The sequence below is a fragment of the Parasteatoda tepidariorum genome, chromosome 4 (genome assembly GCF_043381705.1).
Source record: "Parasteatoda tepidariorum isolate YZ-2023 chromosome 4, CAS_Ptep_4.0, whole genome shotgun sequence".
Taxonomy (NCBI): Eukaryota; Metazoa; Arthropoda; class Arachnida; order Araneae; family Theridiidae; genus Parasteatoda; species Parasteatoda tepidariorum.
This window is the reverse complement of record NC_092207.1, coordinates 74,803,498-74,830,891: the sequence shown is the minus strand read 5'-3', so window position 1 is coordinate 74,830,891 and position 27,394 is coordinate 74,803,498. Positions and strand designations below refer to the sequence as shown.

The 27,394-nt window shown below is 30.7% G+C and overlaps 1 protein-coding gene across 1 annotated transcript in view; it reads right to left on the bottom strand.

The window, feature by feature from the left end:
- Window positions 1-639: 639 nt before the first annotated feature.
- The window catches only part of LOC107455632 (nose resistant to fluoxetine protein 6), a 42,195-nt gene continuing 15,440 nt past the window's right edge, over window positions 640-27,394 (bottom strand). The window contains exons 2-15 of the mRNA XM_043048458.2: window positions 23,351-23,574; window positions 21,092-21,206; window positions 19,498-19,585; window positions 17,289-17,371; window positions 16,868-17,044; window positions 14,603-14,699; window positions 13,100-13,192; window positions 10,295-10,460; window positions 10,140-10,219; window positions 8,647-8,769; window positions 6,974-7,094; window positions 5,689-5,863; window positions 3,721-3,863; window positions 640-1,033 (exon numbers count right to left, since the gene is read on the bottom strand). Of these exons, the coding sequence (XP_042904392.1) occupies window positions 848-1,033; window positions 3,721-3,863; window positions 5,689-5,863; window positions 6,974-7,094; window positions 8,647-8,769; window positions 10,140-10,219; window positions 10,295-10,460; window positions 13,100-13,192; window positions 14,603-14,699; window positions 16,868-17,044; window positions 17,289-17,371; window positions 19,498-19,585; window positions 21,092-21,206; window positions 23,351-23,574 (1,871 nt within the window). The 3' untranslated portion in view covers window positions 640-847. The remainder of the gene's footprint in view (window positions 1,034-3,720; window positions 3,864-5,688; window positions 5,864-6,973; window positions 7,095-8,646; window positions 8,770-10,139; window positions 10,220-10,294; window positions 10,461-13,099; window positions 13,193-14,602; window positions 14,700-16,867; window positions 17,045-17,288; window positions 17,372-19,497; window positions 19,586-21,091; window positions 21,207-23,350; window positions 23,575-27,394) is intronic.

The following is a 27,394-nucleotide window of genomic DNA, read 5'->3' as shown; positions in this document are numbered from 1 at the left end:
TAAGAAATATAACATGAGCCACCGGAGTATTAAAATCTTCTAAACAATTTTTCAAATTTGCATTTACTTTTAGTTATTTAGATCCAAGGGGAACAGTTATTCCTCATTGAAATTTCCTTAATTTACGAAGTTAATTATGGATAAGTTTTTTTAATATGAATCAAAAAAAGTTTTTGAACTACTTTTTTTTAGATTTTACATTTAGTACAAATATAATTCTAATGATTTAACAGATTGCTTTTATTAACTATCAGACTATTTTGTAACTAAAAAATACCAAAATATACTTTTGCGAGTAATTAGAACGACAGAAAAAAATCTATAAAAAGGGCACCGGTGTCTCTTATATGCGTTGCAGGGTTAATATTTCCAGAGAAACTTCAATGCTAAATTGTTTAGGCTATTAAAAATCTGCACAAATTGAGAATTATTAATTTTAACGTTTTTGTCTTTGGAAAAAAAACAGCATTGGTGATTTCTTAAAAATTTAATTTTAAAAAGTATTTGGAATATTTATCTGTTTTTAATTCCAGTCAATTATTTCATTTACATAGTATATGTATTTTAAAATTAAAACTTAGCTTTTAAGTGGAAAATAATCAACCTGAACAACACAAGAAATCAAATAAAAACCCTCAATAATTCAACAAAACACTTTAATAAATAACAAAATGTAAAATATAGCCAGCTATATCACTATTAACAATATTGTCCTGTATGAGGTAATATTAAATATATACAAACAGAAATCAAAATTTTGATAAAGTGTTTTCAAAATGTTCCGAACTTTGTACTACAGCTCTGGTGATATAAATTAACAGATGTAAAAAGAAATAAGTTAATATCGTTACGGAATATTTTTAACATGCGGTGGAGAAATTTCTTTTTGGTTGGAATCATCTGGATTTGGTTTTACTGATGAACTTGTCTTGAATATCATTCCTTCAAGATTTGTGAATGGCATTTCTACTGTGATGTATCCAATGAATGCCAAAAAGAAACTGACTAGTGTGTATGCCAAATATTCAAAAACCTGTAACAAAGATTTTAGTAGCTTAATAATCAAAAATGTTCCAAATCAAACTTTTTTGAATAAGATATGCATTAATTTTCTTTAATTCCAGTCCCCATTCTACTTAAAAATTAAAAGTTTGCTAATTAGGTAAATTTCAATTGTATTGTGAGTATAATCAATTTAGAAATGCTTTTGAAGAGTTAAAAAAATTTCTTTAATAAAAGGGGAGAATACTTTTAATGGAATTTAGATGCATAATTGCAAATTTGAATTCCTATTTAAAAAGTTTCTGAGTTAAGTTTGTGTTACATAATTGCATTTTAATGTCTTAATTTTTGACAGAAATTAGAAAAAAATATTTATTTCCTAAACTCAGGCTTCCTCAATAATGATTAGCCATATATTGATAACGTTTGTTTTAATTTTTCAGAGCGAAAATAATTTTTTGAATCATAAATGTGTGCATATGTGTGATCCATTAACGTTCCGTATTTACGAACCTTAACATGTAAAGATTGATTAGTTATCAAAGTTGAAGACAAAAAAAACAATGTAATAAATGTAAGCTAATAGGAAAAATTAAGACGCTAAAGAAATCTAAGGAATTACAACCGAAAAGTGGGGCAAACTATTAAACCTTGATTGAACCTAGAAGAAATAGGAGGGAAAAAGTGATTATTATAAGCATCAAAATTTCCTCTGGCAATCAAACTGGTTTTGATCTTCCCCGTGAATGATTAGTATATTGCGATATCATTTTGTTTTATTCCCAATTAAATACTTTGCGAAGAACTCAAAAAATATACATTAAAGGAATTCATTACAGGTTTTTACAAACTGTACGATTTTGCCCTCATTTATCTGAAAAGTTTTCCATTTATGATTGATAATAAAAGAACTTATATGTGCATTTTTTTTTTATAAAGTCATATTTACATAACAATGGAAAAAATTCCTTGTTGATAGTTAAAATATTCTTTATTTAATTTCGGACGAGAGTTCTAAATAAAAAAAAAGCTTGAAACTGATTACTATAAATGAGGCTCGTAAAAATAATACTTATTTAAACAATCAAGCAACCAATAATTGTGTAAAATTTCTATTTTATAAAAAAAAATTTCAGATGTTTTTTTCAAGATTTTTTTTTAAACTGTACAAAATCCAGGAGAATTTTATTAAACTAGAAGACCGGGAAAAACTGGCAAAATCCAGTTGTTTACTAACGTATCCAGTAGAGTTAACAGCTAGGAAATTAGGAGATAAAAGAATCACTTTTCAGTTCCTCTCTTTCTACAGGCAATCAAAAAGGTTTTAATGTTTATGGTCCAGATTCTTTTAATCGTGATTCTTTAGATTTCAGTAGCATTTTTTTTTCTTTCCTCAACCAATAATGTTTGTCCCTTAAAATATTTACTTTTGCTTGATTTTTATAAAAGATTTCAAAAATAAACTTTAAGGATGGTCATTATGGGACACTATGTACAGTACGAGGGGGAAAAAACAGAACACCCTAAATAACCTTCGTTCTAATGATTGGATCTTCACGTTCTAGGACTCAATCTTAATGGCCCAAGGGGGTGATCTCAAATATGCTAATTAATTAGTGCACGCGATGTTTTTAGTTACGAAATCAGATCAAAAAACGTACTTTCTCTGAATAAATATATATATTTTTTTCAATGGATTTTTATTTCTGACCTTCAAAATATGGGGGGTAGCCGCAATCTGGGAAATACGGTCCCCATATTTTGGTCAGGAGAGCGATAAAACTTTGGACCCATAATGTTAATTTTTCTTTTTGCGTATTTTACCATATCTGGAGAAACTTTTTAGCGAATTGAAAAATCTTTCCATACAATTATGAAATAAAATTTGTTTATCCAAATATAATGTAATGCAAAGATTAAATTTTAGTAAATATTTATTACTTATTTTGAGAAATCGAATTTAAAATATATAACTTTTTGATAATTCGATTTCTCAATAAGTGTCAACCGATTTCGCTCAAATTTTATATTTAGCTATGCAAACTACGTACTTGAAAAAAAAATGTAAAAAAATTGTATCTGATTACCTCACTTAATTCAAAAATGTTTCGCCTATTATTAAATAAAATAATAAAAAAATAAATGTTTACTAAAATTTATTTTTTGCATGGAATTATCTTCAAATGAACGAACTTTATAATTGCGTGCAAAAATATTTTAATTCACTTAAAAAAATTTCGATATATGGTGAAATGTGCAAAACGTAAAATTAACATTATGGGTTCCAAGCTTTGAACCGCTCTCATAACCAAACTACTGGGACCATATGTCCTAGATTGCGGCTACCCTGTATTTTGAGGGTCAGTATCTTGTGCTTTGAGAGTCTTTACCTCTATATTTTGAGGGTCAGTAATCCGAATCTATTGAAAAAAAGGTAAGTTTATTCAGAGAAAATCTGATTTCTGATTTCGTTACTTAAAATATCGTCTGCGCAAAGTAATTAATATAATTGAGGTCACCCCCGTGAACCATTAAAATTGAACGTGAAGTCATTAGATCAAAAGTTATTCAGCATGGTCAGTTTTTTTTCAGTACACTTTACACTAATGGAATAACATTCGGAAAAAACATTAAATTCTAGTCACTATGTATTAACCAATCAAACTATTATATCAAAAAGCATATACAAATTAAAGAATAATATTTGAATTAACTTACGAGATCTGTATGTCCATAATACACCCTCTCACGCAAAGAGGCTGTTCTGTAAAGTATTACGAGTGGATGAATGAGATAGACTAAATAACTCAGATGACCCAAGGGAATGAAAGGTTTCCAGGATAAGAATCTGTTTATTATGCCTGAAAAAATTTAACTTCTAAAGTACCTTGAATAGTTTCAAAATTTAAAATCAAATTGCAAAATATTTTCATACACTATTTAAGCAAACCAGCTAGGTTTACTTATTTTTCACAATGCTTTTATCAATACAATTTTATTATTATTGACAGTAGAGTCTTGCAATAAAAGTTTTGACCAGTCTCTGATTAGCAGCGATTCCTAAATCTTTTCGGCTATGAAAGCCTAAATCATCGGCATTTTATGAAGGAGCCCCCAAGTCTTAGCGAATAGTTTTGATTAGCAATAGTCAATCAAAATAAAAATATTAATCATTTTGAAACTATTCAATAATTAAAATTTTATGAGCCGTGATGACTCAGGGGATAGAGCTTTCGCCTTTTAGCTAGGTGAACCGGGTTCGAATCCCGGCGATAGCTTGTCGATATGAATTTAACTTGCATCGACCACAGTGCTGACGTAAAATATCCTCAGTGGTAGGCGGATCATGGATTGGATTTCTCTTGCCGTCAGGCTAATCGTGAATGGTTTTCGCGGGTTTCCTCTCCTTTTAACGCAAATGCGTGTTAAGTCCATCAAAAAGTCCTCCACCGGCAAATTTCTTGCAAGACTTCATCCAGGAGTTCCCTTGTCTTCCGGATTGAGTACAAAACTACAAGGCCACTGAGTTGTACATTAGTAGTTGTATACCCAAAAAAATTTGTTCGAGTGCTCAACGACGGTTATAAAATTAAAATATTATGAATTTTTTTGAAAATAAGAAATGAATGAAGAATAATTTTTTTTTCATCATTTCATTTCATCAACTTTCTTAAAATTGGGTTTTATGTCAGGTTGACAGCGCCATCCTGTCCAGTTTTGAATTTGATTTTCCTGTCTAGATTTTAATTTGACTTTGTCAAGTTTAATTTTATGAAAATTGAAAATTAATGAACTGAAATATGGTTCCCGTTGACAAAAAAGAAAGCCGAAAGAAGACGAAAATAAGCGTTGAAAATGGTTAGAAAAAAAAACTTCCACAAGACAGCAGCGCAACACACAGAAATATCTTTTTACGTACATGAAAATCGTGATGTTTTTCCCAATAACGCTTTCATTATTATTTAAAAATTTAAATGAACATATTGTCCCAACTTCTTCAATTATATTGATAACACAATAATGCTCTCCTGTATTACATGAGAATTTATTCATATTGCCCCAACTTTTTCAATTATATTGGTACAAATTATAGGGAAATAGAAACTTTTCTAATAAATTGTCAATGCGAAATAAATTCTTAATTCACACCTAGAATGGGGTTTAACCTCTTATAGTTTGTCTATAGAAAAAACTCCCTTCACCACAAAGTATAAAGCCAACTGCTAACAAGAAACAGCGCATTTCAAGGAGGGAAGCTTCTCGTTCTCACCTAATTTTTTCTCGCCGATACCAGTTAAAACCTGTCTGAAATATTGACCCAGCTTCCCCACTTTAAACAGTTAAACCTCGTAACCATAGTCACCGCCACTGTTCCAGACAAATGGCGTGAGAAATTCTTTCCACAGACAGAATATACTTCACACTGAGAAGATCTTCGAAGCTAGGAAAGAAATTCAACTCTATTACGTAACGATCTCTGCTTTATATATGATTGGGAGAAACATATATGGGGAGAAATATATATAGGAAGAAATATATATAGGAAGAAACCTCTTTGCAAGCTTCGGAACCTATTTAAGTTTATACTCAGAGCTAAAAAGAGACAAATATTTACGTTTTTGCTTTAAGCTCGGTTAACAGTTAACTTCGCAGTGTTACAAAATGAAAACACTAGTTGTCCATTACCTCCATTTCCAGTTATACAAGAGTAAGCAACCCAGCAAACACCAAAAGTCCAGCCAATACGGTGGAAGCCAATGTAAAATGATCGGACAACGATCGAATCTGCTGGTCCATATAGTCCATAAATAGAACACAAAGAACTAGTAAGAGCTAAAACCCATCCAAGTATTTGATAACGCTGTGAAGAAAAAAAAACAATTTCACTTTTAAAATTAGTTGTAGCAAATAGATAGTATTCTTTATAAATTACCCTTTCTAATAAAATTTAAAGAATATTTTTTTTTCAAAAACATATACATGTTATTTTTACAGTGCTTTATCCGTTTTTCGATAGTGATATAGGGTGTCTCATTATAACCTCCTGAAATATGTTTTTAAAAACCTTGCAAAAATGAAACGCGTAGTAAATGGTGACTACTGCACGTTATATGTGTTGGGTCACAAAGTCCTTCAAATTCTCGTAACAAATAAATGCCTCTGGGGTACTGAATTGGAGGTTGATCGTTCTCTGTTACAGGTCAAAATTACGATCTGTGGAAGAATAAATGGAGTTTGAATGGGTTCTCCCTTTTAAAGGGGCTGTGACGTGTGTGGCTGAAACCGTATTCTTGGCCATAGATGGCGCCACTGAAAAACAAGAAACGCACCATCTATCATAAATTTGTTGGTTTCACCAAGCAGGCTTGCTGGTATTGGCAAGTGGCATTGGAAACAAAATTTTCTTACTTAAAATTTAATAAGTATATATTTTATAAACAAAACTTTCTACGAAAAAATACTTTTTAAGAGAGAAAAAAGAAGTAAAAGAGGCAACCATTGGGGTTGATGGACGGAGACTTCTAACCACGAAAAATTCTGCACTATTTATGTTCAAAAAAAGTTACATAAATTTATTCTTAGCAAAAAGAAATCTTAAATAGATGTACAGAAGCAATTTCCAGCACAAATTTAAAAAAAAAAAAAAAAAAAAAAAAAANAAAAAAAAAAAAAAAAAAAAAAAAAAAAAAAAAAAAAAAAAAAAAACAGATTCAAAATTATTGATTTTATGAGATCGTTATTTGCTGCCTATATGCTTCACTAAGCGATGTTATTGAACCCGAGCAACTCTGCTATAAGAACATCTATATGCCGATATATGCACACGAAGATAAATATTGGTAATAGTTAAAAGGATAATACTTCAATTTAAATATATTTCTAATTATTCATAATCTACCGTTAATCAAAATTTTAAGAGCAGTAAAAATTTTACTAGTAATTAAAGCGCCATTCAAATAAAGTAACTTACAGTAGCCATCCTCTTGTCTTTGTATTTTAAAACAAGATAAGCTGTGAGCATTCCCATGAAGTAAGTGACAGTGTGATTGAATGATTTTACATATATCTTTGTGTTGTAATCATCAACAATGCTGCAAAGAATACAATATATGTATAAGAAATTAAACGATTTGATTTGGCAATACATGTGTTATCAAAATATTTATAGTTCATATAAAATCGAAAAAGATGTTAAAACTGAAGAACTTAGTGGAAGCTCAAAGCATTGAACATCGTTGACATTGGCTTTTAAGAACATGTCAAATACCAAAATTTACCTTAACCTTTAAAAAATGGTTTTCAAAAAAAAAAAAAAAAAAAAAAAAAAAAAAAAATCCGGTTTTTAAACATCTTCCGGTTTTTATCAGTTGTAGGGTACATGAAGCCAAATTTGCCAACACGCAGAAAGAACGTCAGATTTTTGGTTTAAATAAATCCCCGACAACTAATAATACCCATAGGTTAGGTATACCAAATACGGCAATGACATGATCTTTAACAATAAAAATATCGAATACAATAATAACATACAATAACATTAAGTATCAAAAAAATAATACCGTGATTATTATACTTAACGATTATTACTGAATACGATATTATTGTGAGTAGAGATAAATTTTATTTGGGTAACAAAAATATCGACTAATGTAAAAAATCTATAAATTAGTTAAACAAGAGAAACATCGTAATATATTACTAAATATCGATATTTTTTGACGATAGATTATATTAAAATTTGTATTCATCAGTTATGGGGATCAGCGTCAGTTGGTTGTCTATAAACAAGATGTCATGTTAATATTCTGGATATTGCTGGCTAAGGTCCAGCTAGGTCTCTCTGCATAAGTTAAACTGTAAATTAACCTGAAGTTATTTAAATACAGCGCCGCATCTCGTATCGAATTAGTTAAAATATGGTTCTTTTTTGTCTGTTTTATTTAACCTAGATTTTTTATGTGCTTGCGCATTTTATTGTAACCGTGATTATTTTTGTTTTGTGTATCTGGAAACTTTGTTGCATAATTAGTTTATGTTCTACATTGCTTCGTACCAGTCTCTGTGCCAAGAAACAGACCAAATCTTTTTTTGTGAAAGAATGTAGAATGTGTCACTTAAAAGAATTTCTATTTGACGTGCTAAGCTTTGCTCGAAATAGAATGAAAAGAATAGTTGCGAACATAAACAAATGCCACGTATCCGCAGCGAATCAGGATCCATACCCACGATTACGTCTCTTCCGAGTATGCTCTTTAGTCAGAAAAGCTTCGTCGAAGGAAAGCTGCACCATCCTGTTTCTGGGCTCAAAATTTTTTTAAATTGTGTATCATTCCTTGTTTTTGATCATTTTTATATAGGAAATATCTCACCATAATGGTTTTTTTGTAAAATGAATCTTTTAAAATACTTTAAGTTATTCCTCCGTTCTAATACCCATATAATTCTTTATGGCAATATTGTAAACATAGTTTAAATCTGCAGCTTTATCTCAAATGTAAGGCACTCAAAATGTGTTTTATTTTTATTTTCTTTGGAAACACAGCTTCGAAAAACAATTTTATAATAATAAGTGTATTTAAAAACATTGATATGATTTATTTTCATATGCTTTAAACCTTAAAAAGAAATTGAAATAGAACATACTCCATATCTTTTATGTATCCTGGGGCCGGCATAGGATAATCATTCCAGGCAGCAATGAATGAAGTTAAAATGCAGCTTCCAATAGCGATTACGAGTCCTAAAATAGTTCCGATAATTCTCCACCTGTAAGAGAAAATAATTAAATGTGTTTTTCAAAAGCTCCGTAGTAGCATGAAATGATGCATTTTTGCAAATTATATTATATTTTTTATAACTGATGTAAATTTTAAACAGTTACACATAACCGTTAGATCAAGTTTTACCTATGTTTAGCCAGCGTCCTTCATGCTTACTCTGAAAATGGGACAAAAAGTCAATATGGAGAAAGGCCACAATTTTGAGAAAATGTAGCGTTTGTGGTCAAATTTTCTAATATTTAGAAATTTAGTCCAATGCTGCATTATCTGGGCTCATAAAAATTTGCAAAAACTTAAAATAAATCAATATTTTGATAATTTTCAACTAGGTGGGAAGATTTCGCTAAATTGGTGATATTTAAAAAAGTTTAATAAATTTTAAAATATTTTAGTTATTTGTTCGTTCTAAAGTCCAGATAATTTTTCACTGCAAAGACGACTCATACAGTTTAAAATTATGTCTTTGCTTCAAGTTTAAGGCACTTAAACTGTGGTTTTTTTATTTTCCTTGGCGAAAGAGCTTAAATGAAGCATTTAAGAAATAAATGAAAATTCTAGCAGCTACGATTTAAAGGTTTCAAAAATGTCTTCAAAACCTAGTAACCCTGCGATGTTCTACACTGAACACACTTTCTGAATCTTTAGAAATCAATATTTAAATACAATTGTAATTTTGAAAATTGTCTGAATGCTCAATAAAGATGTTTCCAATTTAGAGAGGGCTTTTGTTTTTGACTTTCAATAAATACTAATTTACCTCCCCCCTTGCGTTCAGTCTCTCTTCATCTTTAACAAGGATTTTAAAAGTATGTATTAAGTAGGCCATTACAGAACACAGTTTAATTGGGTACTTTCATGTTCACTATGAAAATTGAAACACCATAGAAACAATTTATAATCAAGGACATATTATAATATATTATAATTACACTGGCAAAGCAAACATTTTTGCTAGAGAAAACTTTTAGTTGTTGAATATTTTAAATATTTTTCAAGAAAATACCGAATATTTTAATTAAATATTTTGAAAGAAAATACCGAATATTTTAACTAATTTGCAAGAAAATACCGAATATTTTAATAAATATTTTGCATGAAAATACCTAATATTTTAATTAAATATTTTGCAAGAAAATAACCGAATTGCGTTATAGTAAAAGATGAAATAGTAAATTCTGAAATAGCTTCTTTAACTAAGGTGATGAACTATAATTGCAAGTTGATTTCCTTGAGCTAAAAACGAAATTCTTAAACTTCCACAAAACAAGTTAAGAAATCTGTTTTTGAAATTAGTTTAATACATAATGTGTAATTATTAAATAAGTTAATGATCCAGTCATTAAACAGAGTTCTTACCTATAACAAATCAATAAAACGATGACTCCAACAAGATGAAACTGCATCAATGCTGCTAAGTACCAAGTATGTATTACACACTAGAGGAAATAAAGAATAATGAAACTCTTTCAGCAGAAAATTTATAGTACTAGTAAAAAATAAAAAAAACTTACGAAGTCCTCAGCTCCCCACCAATTGTTGATGTACAAAATATTAGTCCACCAATGCTTCTCGCATGCTTGTATTGGAGGATTTAAAGTGGAATTCCAAAGAGGGCCAGCATTAATGAGTGGTAAAGCCATGAGCATCAATATCATCAGCACAAGAGCTGGAGTCATTCTGAAATCGAAATAATGACAAGCGAAATTATTTAGTTTTTACTTTCGCAAAACATCGATATCTAAAAATTTATTATTATATTGATGAATTTATATTTTAGTACATGACTAATTTATTTATTTTTGTTTTAACACTGAACATACCATAACCGGTCAAATGACCGTTTAAAAACTTTTGCATCGAAAATGCGCTTATCATCTTATCGTTTTTGCACATTTGACTTCATGAATTCTTCTAGCAATTATATACAGCAGGGCTCGAAAAAACTCCGAAATTTTACCCGTCCCCGAGGACGACTTGTCCAACAATGTACCCGTCCTCCTTTGAAACTAACCCGTAGCTTCTAAATAAATAAAAATATAATTTTCTCTTATTTATTACAATAATTTATATAAATTGCACAATGAATTAGTAGTTACTAGGATTACATTATACAGTAAAAGAAATACTAGGTTACTAATAGTAAAAATTAGTATTTCTTTTATGAAATAATTTTAATGACAAAGGTCAAGTTATCTGGAATGTCAATTTATCCGAGGGTACTGCGTTTTCTAAATGAATCAAATATGACGTTTGCCAGTTCCACAATCAAGCCAATGATTAACAGAGGTTTCTGCACAGAAATATGAAAGGGGTTTTCCATTTAGGTAGATGTTCATAATTGCGTTTAACGCTTCTTGTTTAAGACCAGTACGTAATGTGTTATTTTGTAAGTTCATTGCTGAAAAACCTCTTTCAACAGCTGCAATACTCCCAGACAGAAAAAACATCAATTCCACCATGATCAGTTTGTTGCTGTATTTCTAGATTAGAGGGTCATTTTAGAAGTGAGGCGCTAAACTTTTGTAAGATAACAAAAATTGAAAATGCATCACGAACATTAACGGGAAAATGGCCGTCCGCACGGACGTTGGATTCGAGAAATTTGTTGTCCGCGGGGAATTTTTGACCGCCGAGGACGGGCGGCTTTTCGAGCTCTGATATACAGTTAATATTCTATTATTTTTTTTCGATTAATACTTTTTGCATACCCATTGCTACAACTACCGGTCATAAGACCGGGAGAACAGTTAATTGCTTTCGGATCAGAAATTACGATGTAATGCGTGTTTAACGTACTGCATTCGATTAGTTGCACATTTCTGCAAAAACTGTTGTGTAAATAGTTCAATCAGAATGACTGAATTTAAATTTCAAGCAAGTACCTAAAATTTTAGATAGTCATTTTTGTATAAGAAAAAGTAACAAAAACTAAAAGTTTTGGCAAGTAGCTTATATTTTATATCCTGTTGAAAAATACCGCTTTGACTGCGCTCATGCAATGGCAACAAAACAGGTTGAATCACCAAGTTGAAGTACAAATTTGCAGTCAAGGTGGGTGGAATAACTACGAGAGTACTCCTGCTGTCATAGGAAATTGCTCCCCAGATCATAACTATATTTGTAAGTCTAGTGTGTCTAGGCCGGATACAAATTTATCTGAGTAGTGCCACGTGGCCGCCCAGAACTCAGCCTTTCTGAAGCAGTACCATTCCTTGACCACTGCGGCCAACAATCATGCACAGTGGATACATTTTCTCCCAGTCTTTCTGTAATATCGCGGAAAGATAATCCACCTTCTCGCAGCCCTAATACACGAACACGTTCGAAGTCATGTGTCCGCCTTTGCAAAAGAAGCTCATACAGATAATAAATATCATTTATATTCTTGATGTGACAATTTCTAAGGGAAAAAAAAATTACGTATAACTAATTTATCGCATAGAAGGGCATTGAAAACCTATCACCTCACATTCACGCAACTGATAATGGCTTCTTCATCTTCTTTAAGGGATTCCTTGACTAACAGCAACTCACTATCTCAACATTTAACGAAAAATAACTTACGAACTGTAAAGCACGTATTCAAAGCAACCCAGATTTGCATATTCACAGTGGCGCCATATACTAAAACTTATGCTACAAGCGCGAAATTTGAGTTGACATCGTCTTTTAGTTGTATAAACTAGCCTACCAAGTTTAGTTTATCTAGCACAACTTCTTGGTGTTGTGATTTGCATACATAAAACTGCCAAATTTATACATATATAAAACTGCCAAACTTTTTCGCTTTTGGCGTGTGAGTTTTCAAAAATAATTTAAGTCATAGTGCAACTTATTCTTTCCAAGTTTATAATCGATTCAATAAATTTGATTCATAATATTTTTGACCGTTGATTGATTTTAATTTTACGGACAAGTTTAAATAACTTGAACAAATACATAAGTTCTATCATAATCGTGCTGGAAAGTTTTTAAGTGTTTGTAAATTTAAACATATCCAAATTAAGCATAAATTAATTAAGCATATCCAAATTGTTAAGTCGATACCACTTTAAACTTTTTACTATAGGATTTCCAGAAAGGCATCTATCCCCGATGCGTAATAGATTCCCAGTTTTTTCAGAATTCGGTCTTTTTATTTTACATTGGATGTAAAAAAGAAGAGTTAGGTAAAGACTTTTCCTATAATTTTTCTTCTAATTAAGGTTTAAAAGTATGAAAAATTGTCAACTTATGCGCACATTAATAATGCTACATAGTAAATTCGGGAAAACAAGACTTAAGGAATTAAGTTAATTCTGCATTATAAAACTTACCTCCAATATTTATGAATGAAGAACATAATCAAATTAAGCTTCCCATTATTCCTTTCCAATTTTCTCCATGTAGAGTAAACAAGTAAAAATCCACTGAAATAAGTTGTATGATGAATTGTTTAAAATGTGCTTTAAATCAACACCTCATGAAAAAGAGAAGGTCTCAGAAAAAATATGAAACACGTGCTGCTTAACTGCTCAGTGGCGGAAAATACGCAAGGTGGCATTGCGTTTGGACTACTAAAGGATCAAACTTCTTGCTCATGTTAACCCGTGCTGAGGCATTCTCTCTTCCAGGAGGTATTGCTTAAATTAGTATTCAGAGTATGTCAAAACTATTGGTCACAATTTTAAGGGTGACAGAACTTGCAAAAACAATTTCATGCCATAGTGGGGGATTGGAACGCAAAGGGAGAGCGTTGATAAGTGAAATCTGCTTAGGCAAACAATTGGTACATTGTCTTTCCAAAGAATATATAGGTGAATAGAATATATATATATATTCTTTGAATATATATATTGTATAGAATATATATATTCTTTGGTCTTTCTATACAGATGCGTTGGTGATGGTGGGCTCGTCTCATGGTCTCTAACATCTCCTGATATGCTTTATCTAGATTTTTTTTATCTCCGCGTGATATTTTAAAAAGTATCATTTATGAATATATATCAAATAACCTGAAAACACAATCACCGAAATTAGGTTGAGTTCACAGTGCGAGCTGACGGCAACGCATATGGACATCTAATCTACAGAGTAGAAAAATATTACGGGACAACCCTGAACAACTTATGATCCAAATGATCTTATTTTCACTTTCCACAATTCAAACTTAATGGCTCGATTAAATGCATATTTCGCTATATCTCGAGAACTTTTTAAGGGAATTGAAAACATTTTCCACACAATTATAAAATTCGTTTACCCAAAGATAATTCTATTCAAAAAATAAATTTTAGTAAATATTTATTGTTTTTTATTTCATTTAAGAATGATCAAAAAAAATTCTTAAATAGCCATGTATACAGTTTTTTTCATTATTTTAAAAAATTTAATTTTCTATGGCAAAATAAAAAATTTGAGTTAAATTAGGCGAATAGTTCCTGAGAAATCGAATTTTAAGCATCTGACTTATTTAAAATAGAACCTTAAAATCCTATCATTCAATCAAAAGTTACTTAATTAGATATAGGTCCGTTTTTTGCACATTGTACATGTCCAAATATGGCATCCGTAGTTTAATTCTAAAGAAGTAATGTCAATATTCTGCGCTTGCGCAGATATAAATTTGTAAACTTTTTAATTACAGGGATTCCTTGTTCTTTATTATTCATCGGTATAAGTATGCAGTATTCTCGATTTTCTTTGAAGAGGTGCCTTTTCGTGGCTCATTCGTTTCCTTTCGAATCCACTTTGTACGGTGAATATTGCTTGTTTTGGCAAGATCTATCAATTCTTCAAATTTTGACCTTAAGTTTTGATAAGAAGAGAAAAAGTACCTCATAAAAAAGAAGGATCCAACGGGTATAGTAAAGTTTTCAATTATAGCTAGAGGCAAGTTATGATTAAAGATTGCTTGAAATCCTAATAAGTTTCCTAAAAAGATATGACAGACAATATAAAATCTTAAATAAAAAACTAAAATATAGGAAAAATAATTCATTCAAATATTATGAATTTCCTTCACAATTATTTAGTGATACAGATTGATAAAATTTTAAACAGTATTGAAAATGGTGAGAAGTTTTAGATATTTTTAGGATTCGTAAAAAGTAAAAAAAGGTAATTTTTGCATTTTTTTTTAAAGTTTTTTGCATGCATTTCAACGATAAAATGCTGCGAAATGAAAATTCGTTTTTCAGAAATGAACAATAGAAATTAGTTTACCTAAATTTGAGTTCCTTAATTACATGATACAGCAAGAAAGAAAAAAATAAACTTTTTAAAATTTTAAAGCGAATAAAAAATGCATTAGAATTCCTACACTTAAATTGGCTCTCAAAAATTGAAATTAAATTGACTCAGTGGATTAGGATACATCAAATTTCACACATTACAATATCCAGTCAAAAACAGCAAAATTATTAACAAACAAAGGTTTCAAAATATGGAGGTGTTTTCATTGTCTGGTTTGGGTCCCTTAGTTCCTGTTACTAAAAAAGAATTCTGATTGGTAAGAGGACATTCTCCCAATTCCATTACCGAATTTCGGGGAAGGAGCACTTCCCTTTGCTTTAGGCATAAACTCTATTTACACATTGAACTCTGCACAGACATGCTTTAAGGAAATTGGTGTTAAAAAACTGGACTGGCTTTCTCAGAACCTCGATCTAAATTCTATAGAACAGTTTCGTGATGAATTGGAACACAGACTGCGTAGCCAAAAACAATTGACCTTCCTCAATGCAAGCAGGCTGGCAAACATTCCTTTCAACTGAGATGGACTCCTGGAAGTCGATTCCAATGGTCACTCATCAAAAATGAAAGGTATGTGTCCCCAGGGGTAAGAAAGCTGTCAATGATACAAAAGAGGATCCAACATCATAACATATACCTCAGAACTCTTCATACCATAAAGTGTCTTGATATTGTTGACTGTATGCAATTTTTTTTGATAAAAATGGTCAAAATACAAAGACAGCAAAGAATTTCAAAAGAGAATAACTCTGCAAATTCTCTTTTGAAAATTTCTTAGAAAAACAGTGGGAATGAACTCCCATATACAATAGCATCTAACACTTTTTTGTTAAATGTCTGCTTAACAATACTGTTTATCAACAGACTTAGGGGAGAGATAATCCACAATGATGTTTTATGATTTCTTTTTAAATTTAATACCATTTTTCATTCTTAAATTATTTTTCAACAATGATTTTTTTCTTTTCATTGTACCACATATGTTGTCCATCAGAAAAAATTCCAACCAGTTTATAATATGATCACAAAAAGGTTAATATATTTTATATCAAAACCGGCGTTGAGCAATCTATTCATTTTTGGGTTTACGATTATGAATAACTCCGTAACCTTGTAACTTTAAGAAAAGTTTGATACAGAAAGTTACCTTATGTAATACCATTGTTTGAAGGGGGGAAAAACAATACTACATTTTTACCAATAATTTGCTTTTGGTTGTTAACGTCACACTAGAGCTGCACTAATGGGCTACGCTTTCTACAATTCATCCTAAACGATGATGTGAAGACAATACTGGTTTCCTGTGTCCTCTACAATATCACAATATAGATAGGAGAGCAGATAGATACAGTAATCAACTTCCCTATCACCACGCTTCCCTATCACCAATACAAGTGGAATTTTCCAGCTCTGAAACAACTGAGGATATTGAATTAAAGTAGATTACAAACAGCTGAGCCGTAATCTAAGACAGCATTCCGAACCTTTAGCTCGGGGAATCGAACCACAGTCCAAACAGTGGTAGGCAAAGATTCTACCCTACTCGACGGGATAGCTCGATTTTTTTTATAATTCAGTTTCTTTGAGATTATTGAGCTAGTTAAGTAAGTCTCAAAATTGATATGAAATACTTAGAGTTGTTAAAGTGTATGTTTAGAAAAATTATGTCAGAGATGTAAGCAAGAAAAAAAAATGTTCAAAAGAAATCCACGAAGAATTATACTTAAGAAAGGAGAAATTATGTTCCGGGAACTATATAATTTTAAGAACAACTCAAGTTCTTAAACTCTCTTCATTAAGCCTTAAAATTGTGTATAATTTTAAATAATAATCTAAATATAGCTTACTATATTTCAAATATTTCCAAGTATCAGTAAAAAAATAAGTATGACCCAGAACTATCCAAGTGGAAGACAGAAATCTCATTCCATGAAAACATCCCAAAGCTCCACCATCAGGAATATTACTCATCAACTTCTCAGTATTTGTGTAGATTGAAAAAGCTTTCAAAAATCTCACCAAATCTATAAAACAAATTTCATTTTTAATCGACTCATGTAATAAATAATTTCAAATCATAATACCACCAAATTATGCAGTATTGTCGAGCATTTCAATCTTATATCAAATTATTTGAAATCAACGAGTAAATTGACTAGAATTATTAAACTAATCACAACTTAAATATTTTCTAATATGAAAAACTACTAATTTTAAAAGCATTATTAATCATAATTTCATAACTAAAAAATATTTCCGGAAACTTACGACAATACGAATGTTGACGAATTGTGATGATATCAGCTGTAGTTCCCAGAAAGCATAAACCAGCAATAACCATCATAAAACATCTGAAAGCAAAGTTTGTCATCATACAGATATACAAAACAAAGCTACAGTATAAAATTGTTGGTCATTGAAATAAATTTTTTAAATACAGCAATTTGAATGTTTCATTTATCATATGAATTCAAATTTTGATGCGCAGCTTTAAATGTTAAACCTCGTTTTAATTCCAAAACAGATCGCACTTTTGAGTCATACAAAGAGACAGTTAAAGAGTTTAAAACATTGTTCTGAGTAACAATTTTTAATTAAAATTAAGATTTCTTGGAAAAATATCTTATTTTAATCCATTGCAACGTGGGTCCATGTGAATTATAACTGAAATAATGTCTATTTTTACATGATAAACAAAGAGATAAACATGACACTATGCAACATTATTTTGACCAAGCCGTCAAATTTCAGAGGTCTCAGAGGATAATTGTGCTAAGTGAAAGACCTTTAAATTCATTTTTTACTTTATAACAGTCATTGCATGAGCAGCCGATTCGATGTTTGGGTTTTACGACTTTTGAGGCTCAACTCCATAGCCTTGAAGTTTTAAACTCAGTCAAGAAGACAAGGGAACTCCTGGTTCAAGCATTGAGAAATATTTGCCTTCAAGGAGGAGTTTTTGATAGAAAAAAAATCGCATTTACATTACATGGTGAGGAAAATCACAAACTTTCCACGGTTTTAGCCTAATGGCAAGGTGACTTACCCATGATCTGTCTACCACTGAGGATATTTAATGTCGTCACTAAGGTCTGTGCAGCCGAGTGTGGAATTCGAATCAACCATCGCTAGGAATCGAGCCTGGTTCCCCTCATTGAAAGGCGAACATTCTACCCCCTTGAGCAACCACAGCCCAAGTTCATTTTTAGAATAAAAACAGATTTAATGCACATTTGGCAATAAAAGAGTGAACGGTAATCTTACGAAGCCTTTTTTGTCGTCATATTAAAACGCCAAAAGGGTGAACACTGACACACATCTATCCACGAGACGAAATTTCCTCATTTGGCAACAGATGCAGCGTTTGGTTACTGGTACAAAACAAAAAAAAGAGTATCACCGGCATTTTGTCAATAACTTTGTAAGTAATGCCAGTTGGATAAATGCTGAGATATGATTTTTTTTACTTAAGTGTCAGATATTTATGTTGTTGCTGCTTATCCCCTTGGTCTAGAGCCCTAGACCAAGTCCAGAAGATCATGTCGCATCAGCGATGGCCGAGCAATGACAATAGGCATAAGTTTTTTCGCTCGCTCTGAAGGTCAAACATTTTATATGGCCGGTCCTAAGTCTTGACAAATCAGATATTTATAGATTTCCTTAACTGGAAACTTATGGATATGAAATATAGACAAAGCATAATCTTTGTTACTTAGCGCACGAAAAATAGTAATATATAAGCTTTGAAGCTACTTTTATTCAGATTCACTGAAAAGTCGCTTAGAACGCTCGCCTATTCAGGTCTTCGTAAATTAACGTAATTTATGAAGAAAAATCGTAAATTTATGAAGAAAAAACTATAAATTTTTCTTTATACTTAGTCTTACAGAATGTACAGTGCGCAAAAATATAGACAGACAACCCTGAATAACTTTTGATGTAATGATCGGATTTGCATGTTCTAGGACTCATAAGCGCAGAATATTTTAAGTTGCGAAATCAGATACAAAATTAACTTTCTCTAAATATACATACCCTTTATTTCAACAGATTAAAAATCGTAAGGATGGTACCCAGTAGATGATTTTTGGTTAAATAAAACGGATGTATAATTCTTCTGATTGAGGTTATTTTTAAAACTTATTTTTTAATCAATTGAATATCCTTAATATTGGAATTGATTTAAATTTATTAAATGTGACTAATCACACGGATGATAAGTGTTCATTAAATTTTTTAAGAAATTGAGGTTAATATTTTGAAATTCGATGAGTAAATTTTGCTCCTTGTTAATTAAAGTAAATAATGTAATCATCCTGTAACAAATATTTTTACTTGCTAATTATTAATAATGCGATTTTAATCAATGATATTGCAAAAAAATTGCGCATTGTTTTATCTGATATTCATGTTGATTTTCATTTTTTTTTTATAAAAAAATACTTTTTCTTTTGAAGAAAAAATAAACGGTACTTACACAGCTACGAATGCAGAGTAAGGCCATGGGTTTGGTTTTTCAATCTGGCAATCAGCGATAGATACTTTCATCCCTAATGGCTTTGTAACTAAAATTGTGAAATATAGCTCATATTAATACAAATATTTTATGTAAAGAAATCTCACACACATTAACCCATTAAAACCTGATTTTTTTTTGTATACCATGACGCAAAAAGTCTATTAAAAGAAATTTTTTTTTTTTACTAAATGAATATTTTTTTCTGTTAGCTAATACTTGATATTTGAAAATAAAAACATTTGCTTGATGTGAAAACAGTCTTTTTTCAAATCAAAAGAAATCTCCAAATTACCGTGACGTATATGTCATGCTATGTCAAAATGGGTTAAGTGGCATATTTAAGAAATAAAGTGGTTTTTAAGTTATAGTTCGGTCTAATTAGGTTTAAAACTAAACCGACTACGAATGACGGTCAAATTGAAAAAGCAATTTAAGAAAAACAAGAATTTGTCAATTGCTAAGGTAACTATTTATTCTTCACACCAAGTTTTTCCATTTATTACGCTTTTTCCAACAGATAGCACAGCTTACTATAAAATGAAAAAATTTTGTGTGTACAGACCATTCCAGATGAAATATTTCCTCAGATGTGTATTAATTTCGTTTTTAGACTACAGCATATAGAAGTTTCTTAAAAAACTTACTGTTTCTCAATAAGCAGTGCCATCAACAAACGACTTTTAAACAAGATTTAAAGTTTATCAAAATTAAATTGTCTTGTTTCCTCTGCTGATAAAACTCATAATAATACGAGGTGTGTTTTTTTTAAGTAGGAGCCGCTCTAAAATAAAAATCAAACGAAGGAAAATTTTAAAGAAACAAATTTATTTTCATATTCTACAGACGTTTTTCTATGCGTCAACATAATTGCCAAGTTTGTTTAAGCACTTGTAATGCCTTACTGGATTTAGAATTTAAAGGAACTTCCTGTTTGCTCCGATAACCACGAGGTCGCTGCCGTTTTTCCGTCTTCGTCATCATTGTAGTGGTTACCGGCGAAATTGTGTTTGAAATATCGGAAAAGATGAATATCGCTCAGTCTGGGCTACAGGGCGGAGGATGCAGAACTTCCTAGCCGAAAGAGTCCAATAAAGCGCTGATCTGAGCTGCATCGAGTTGCAAAATTCCCAATCAGTAAAGCAAAATCTACCAATGTTTGCAGCAGACAGGATTTTTTGCCGACCAAAGAATGCCTCACTGTCTGTATCTCGTACGGGTCGGCGATTCAATAATCATACACATAATACACAAAACACAGTTCAGTAATCCAAACGGTTGTTCCCGAGGAATGCCGGAACACAACGCAAGTACTCATTGCGGTGTTCGCGACATCTATTTGTGTACATAACAAAACGGTCCTTGCTTGCAAAACATGCCTCGTTTTCCTTTTCAATTTTTGCTAATAATTTTTTTCTAATCGTGTTATTTTTGGCAAACTAGTCAACTTAAAAAACGCTTCAAAATAAAGTATCAAATTAGAAGCCTAAATATGATTGGACGTAACAACAATAACATCAATCTGATTAAAACGAAATAGTGGAAGTTGACATACCTTGCGATAAGAGCTTCGTCATATCTTCTTGAGAACATGTGGATGGAACACATGTTCCAAGCCAAAATGCAACACGTTTCAAGTAACCTCCAGCATTAATGATCTCCTTAGCTATCTGGAAGAGGACATTTGTAATAAGAAAATTATTATTCACAATAAATTAGATAAGTTATTCTGCGATAAAAATAAACTGAAGTTAAAGAAGATTTTACTTACCAATCTTCTGCAAAAGTAAATAAATTTTTTGGATGTGCCGAAATTATAAGGATTTTCAAAAAAAAAATAGTTAAAGCTGTCTTTCGAAGCTCTGTAGCCAAGGAAAATAAAATAAAAATAAATAAAAGCCGTAGACATGAAGCAATGTGATGATTTTTAAACTATATATATAATCTTACTCTGAAGAATTATTTGGGCTTTAGAAAAGACAAATAACTAAAATATATTGAAAGTTATTAAACTTTTCTTAAAAATCGCCAATTTGGTGACATTTCCCCAACTAGATCAGATGTTACCAACTGGCGGCCCGCGGGCCGCATCCTGCTGGCGATGCTTTTTTTTTTGTGGCCTGCGAACTAAAATATATTTGCAGTCATTTTTCGCGGACAATTTTCGTAAAAAATCTATATGAGCTTAAAATACTTTTCTTTCGTTGAAGAAACTTATTTTCTTCGTTTCTGTGAAATTTAACATACCAACGATGCAAAAAAAAATTATTTCTCATGTTTTGCATCCAAGAAAATATTTATTCAAACACAAAAATAATCAGGTATGCTCTTGTATTTTGTGTATATAATTTAGCATGTGAGTATCTGAAAGTAAATCTAACAGTAATATTTAATGTTCCTTCAAACGTAAAAAGTCCTACGTAAAATTTTGATAAAGTGGCGACCCGCATTTTGATTGGTGTTTTTAATTGCGGCCTCAGGCTTCAAGTAAGCTCGAAACCCCTGACCTAGATGAAAATTATCAAAATGACTGCTATTTTTTTCAGTTTTTGCAAATTTTTATGAGCTCAGTAAATGTATCATTGGAGTTAAGTTTTAAATATTAAAAAAGATCACAAATGTTTTTCATTTTCACAAAACTGTGTCTTTTTCCATATTGATGTTTTGTGCCATTTTCAAAATAAGAATAAACAGCTCTGGCTTTTAATATGCTAAATTTGTTACTAACTCACAGCAGTTATAAAAATAGCATATTATTCGCAAAAAAAGCATCACTTCATATTACCTCGGAGCCTTTGAAAAACAGCCTTAAGGATGAAAGAAGATAGAAATTTACAGTATACTGCGTTCTGGTAAGGAAACTAGACTTTTTATTCTTAAAAATTTAAAATACAATTATTAGTAATGTTCGTCAACATGTGGTTCTTCTGGCAAAAACCACAGCATAACACTTGAAATATTAGTACGAATGAAGAGGTCTAGAGGGTTCTGAGCAATTTGACTCAAAGTATCAGATAATACTCAAAAACTCCAAAGTTTCAACAAATATACTGAATCCTACTCATTAAAAACAGAAAAAATACCACGCATTCCAATTTTTAAAATGGAATTGTCTACAAACGAGTATTTTGTACGATGTTATTCATTCTAAATTTTGTCTTTAAATTTGTTTTTCCTAATACAAATTTTTTTGCCTAGTGTGCAAGATTTCTCAACTTCTAATAAAACTATTAAGTTAAAACTTGGTAATTGATTTGAGTTGTTGCCTAAATTCATACTTCAAACTAATGCTTAAATATTAGGAAATATTTTATATATATTTTGGTCAAATTAATTTTTTCTAAAACGATTCAAAAATTGTTTTTTTTTTAAATAAATTCATAAAATGTTTTTTTTATTTTTAAACTTCTTTGAATTACTTTTCTTTTTTCAAAAAAAAGAGCAAATTTGTCAGCCTATATATAAGTTGTTTCCAGCCCTTAACACGATTTGTATGACTCATCGTGAGCACAAGGAGTCATAGTATCTTTCTTTCCTTTCAAATTTTAGTTTTAAAATAATTAAGTTGTAGTTTTATGCATTGTTTAATTAAAGTGCTTGCATTTAAATAATATCTGCTCTTTGCTCTTTTCCTTTAAATTTCAGTTCTAAAAAAATTAATTATAAAAGCTTTATGTATTGTTTTATAAAAGTGTTTGCATTTAAATAATATATGTGCTTAGGTTAAACCCCTGTAAAAAAAGTCAATCCCTATTCAGAACGAAACTGGATAAGTTATAAAGTAAATAAAATTATACTTAAACTAAAATCTTACCCATTCTGGAGGATACCCATAGGAATCGATGTATTTCTTCCCAGAAGAACTGTTAGGAGAAAATGGGCTAATTAATGGAGATGAATATCCAACCATACAGTATTGTCCTCTGAATGACAAGGAGGAATCGTTGAATCTTATTTTAAGGCATTCGTCATACGAACCGAAATCCATAACTGTTCCTTCCAATATCCCACTTGGTAGTTTACCACTAGAGTCGACCACTATAAATTAACACTACTGTTAAAATTGTAATCATTTGCACAGTAAACAATAAGGGAAGAAAAAAAAATAAGAATCTAGACTTTTCATAAATATTCTATAAAAAAATTCTTGATACGAGCAACATATATATCTAGGAGATATTCTTTAACCACAGCAATTATTTTAAAATCGCTGTAATAATGACGCAAGTAATTTATGCACATTAAGAATCACAAATATATACTTCCCTTAATAAGTAAAAGCAAAAATATTATCAAAATGTCAGGAATCATTGTATTGATGGTTTTATATTTTACTTTACAACCAGCGTAGAAGAGCCAGCCAATTCTTATTTTACGACTACCAATGTTCAACTCCATAGCTTTATAATTTTGGACCCAACCCAGACGACAAGGAAACTCTTAGATTAAGTATTGGGGCAAACTTGTCTTCGTAAAAGACTTTTTAATGGAACTAACCAGTGTCTCCCATGAGAGAGAAGGCCTCAACACGGGTTACCATAAGCAAGAAATTTTTCGTATATTTCCCCACAGCACAGCTTAGTAGCCAGAACGTAATGACATCTTTCTTATATTTCCTTCACCGCTTAATTTATCTTCGTTACGTCAGGCTACTAAATTGATGCCTTCTATCTCCTAGATTTAGAATTAACTCGCGTTTGCGTTACATAGAGAAGAAAACTGAAAATCTCCCACAATTTGTCCAACGGCAATCCGGGGATTCTAACCCATTTTCGTCTACAACTGAGAATATTTTATGTCAGCACGGTGGTTGGTACAAGCTGGGAGGAGAGTAACTACCAGCCACCACCGGAATTCGAACCTGAGACACCTCATTGGAAGGTCTATCTCCTGAGTCATCGCTGCTCCTGTAAAATATCTAGCCCAGTTTTAGTGCCAAATGAAATTTCAAGGATTTTTTTTAAAAATTGATTCTGAGCCTAAAAATTGTCTTAATAAATGTACAAGCTCAAATGTTTTTAATCAAGTCGTCCTCCTTCAGTAGCTTTGCAAGTTCCTACGATGAAGCGCTCCTTCTATAACTTTTATTTTATTTTGCTTAAATTTGCGACTCTTAATGTATACTTATTCCTAAGTTATATTTGATACTGAAAATTTTTTTCTCCAAAACATTAAATTTAGATTCAAAAAATTTAATACAATTAAAAACATTAAGTATTTTTTATACAAAATTTTAATGCATGAAAATAAAATATAATTGTAGTTACAATTATACGAATATTTTCAGCATAAGTATGGCATTCACTGTAACAGTCTGAGATACATAATTTTTGTTGCAGAACTACACATATTTCCAGTTCTGCATGCCTTTTAGCATCATTTTTTTAAATCAGAATTTTCTGTTATTATGTAGGTAAATAAGTTTCAAGCTCTCATTTATTTTAATACATACAACTCTAAGAGCGGTTTATATTTAGCATCTCACATGTTTACAAATCGTGCTAAGTTTTTAAAACATTTTCTTTTTAATTTATTAAAAAATAATTTAATAAACGCTTTTAGACAGGATTTCTTAAAGTAGAAAAGGAGCTTAAAAAATTTCAACAGTTTCTGCGATAAATTTTAGAACAATAATTAAACCATTACAGGTTAAAACTAACATGATCTTATTATCAATGTTTATTTTGGTTAAGCAAAATACTTGTACACTACCTGGAAAAAACTTCTATATAACTGTAAAACTTTACAAATATTAAAAAAATAATAATTATTATCTAAAGTGGAAGTAAATAGAAGAAAATATATTCACTCAGTTTAATGTGTTTTCTTTTTCTTCCGAAGATCGCACCGTCACGGGATATACTTTGTGAGTAATATTCTAATTTTTTAACTGATGTGAGTTTGATTACTGTTACACATAGTTAAGCCTGTGATCAGTGCCAGGAAATTTAATAATGAAAATGGCGCAAAACAGTAATATAAAGTATAGCCATAGCTTAGTGAAAATAAATTGCTCACGTAAACAAATTTTTTAATATTTAAAAATTTGATCAAACGCTTCATTCCCTAGATTCACAAAAATTTGTAAAAAAAAAAACAATTATACATTGATTTTTATCATTTGTATTTGGGTGGAGACACCCAGTCAAAATGTTGATTTTTAAAAAAGTCTTTTTTACTTTTTAAAATCTGAAAGTTTTTTTTTTCGTTCCAAAGGTTTCAATATTTAAGACAAAATGACACATGTAGTTCAAAATTATGGCTTTACTTGAAGTGCAAGGCACTTAAGGGGAACAACTCTATAAAATTTTCGAAAAATTGGGAAACAAAACTTATTGAAGTTTTCGATAGTTTATTCTTTAAAGATTCGAAATAATGTTAAAATTACAGCAAATATGTCACTCGCGACCCCCTGTGACAACACTGCGTGACACTGTGTATGAACAATTGAACTTCTGCGCTCAGTTGAGTTTAATAGATTTGAAGAAAACGCTTCATCAAAATATTCTCATTTTAACTATTTCATTTAAATAAATTGTTTAATTTATGGAAAAAATAAATTAATGGTACTTTCAATGTAAATAATTGGAATTGCAACTTATGTAGCTGTAATAATTTCTAATAAAAGTTGCAAAGGAATATTGACAGTTTTAGAGCTATTGGAAATAAATGTAGGCCCCTTGCATCCAAATAGTGTGATCAAAATGAAGATGACAGCAAAATTTCGACTGCTACTCTAAAAATATATGAGGCCTCACATGAAGGTAGATAGACAAGAAAAAGTGCTAGACAAGCACTTGAAACTTTGAAAAAATTGGAGCAGAAGTATCTTACGGACCTAGCATTGATGCATTATAGTTAGTTGTATGGATTATTGATTACAAAATTTTAAACGTAATTTGTTCGATACTGTTTTTTTACTTATTGCACCTCTAACCAGCACAATTTTAAACCGATTTACTTCAAATTTTGACCTAATGTTCTTAATAAATATAGTTTTCATTTCACGTAGGGATTTTTAATTGTGTTTGATATAGTCACGAAAATTTAGCTTTTTTTCCCCTTTTTTAAAATTTTTAATTATTTTCTTTGTAATTTTTTAAAATTTTTTTGCCAACTCGCCAAAAAATTTATTTTTCAAAACTTCTACGTGTAACGAAAACTACATTCAAATCGTTTAGAAAAATCAAAACGGAATCAAATTTGGATGATTTTTACAACTGATGAGAACAGCAAGCTATGACTAATTTAAGAAATGAGTTATAAATATTGTAAAAGCGCTACTTTTTTAAATTTTTAATTGTGACATAAAATTAAGATTAAAATACGTGCTATAAAAAATGTGCTAAGCTTATCACAATTGCAAAACTAATTACTAAATCTTTTTCTTTTCCTTCAGGATTCTACTAAGTTGTACCCCCTTAAAAGGTGGAAAAAATCGTGCGTTAATAAGTTAATAGAGGGAGTGGCCCTTGACCATTCAAGTTGGCAATCCACTACTACTTTCTCGCATTACTTATATAGAACATATTTGTAAATATCACGTTTACCAGACGAATGTCTGAATAATTGATTAGCTTTTACCTTCATTACGAATTTATATAGTGATGAAATCGAACCTTATCTCCCAAAATAAATCAGCTCGGAAAAAAAGGTTAAATTAAGACAGCCTTTCCCTCACATTAAAAAACGGTGATTAAACGCAAGTGGTTAAAAAATAGGTAATTAAGATTTCAGTACTCCGCGAAACTACCTCATAGTTAAAAATATAGGTTCTCAACCATTTTGGGGATTACCGCACCACTTTGCGAGTCAAAAAAAATTCAATGTCTCCAATCAAAATTACAAATACTGCATT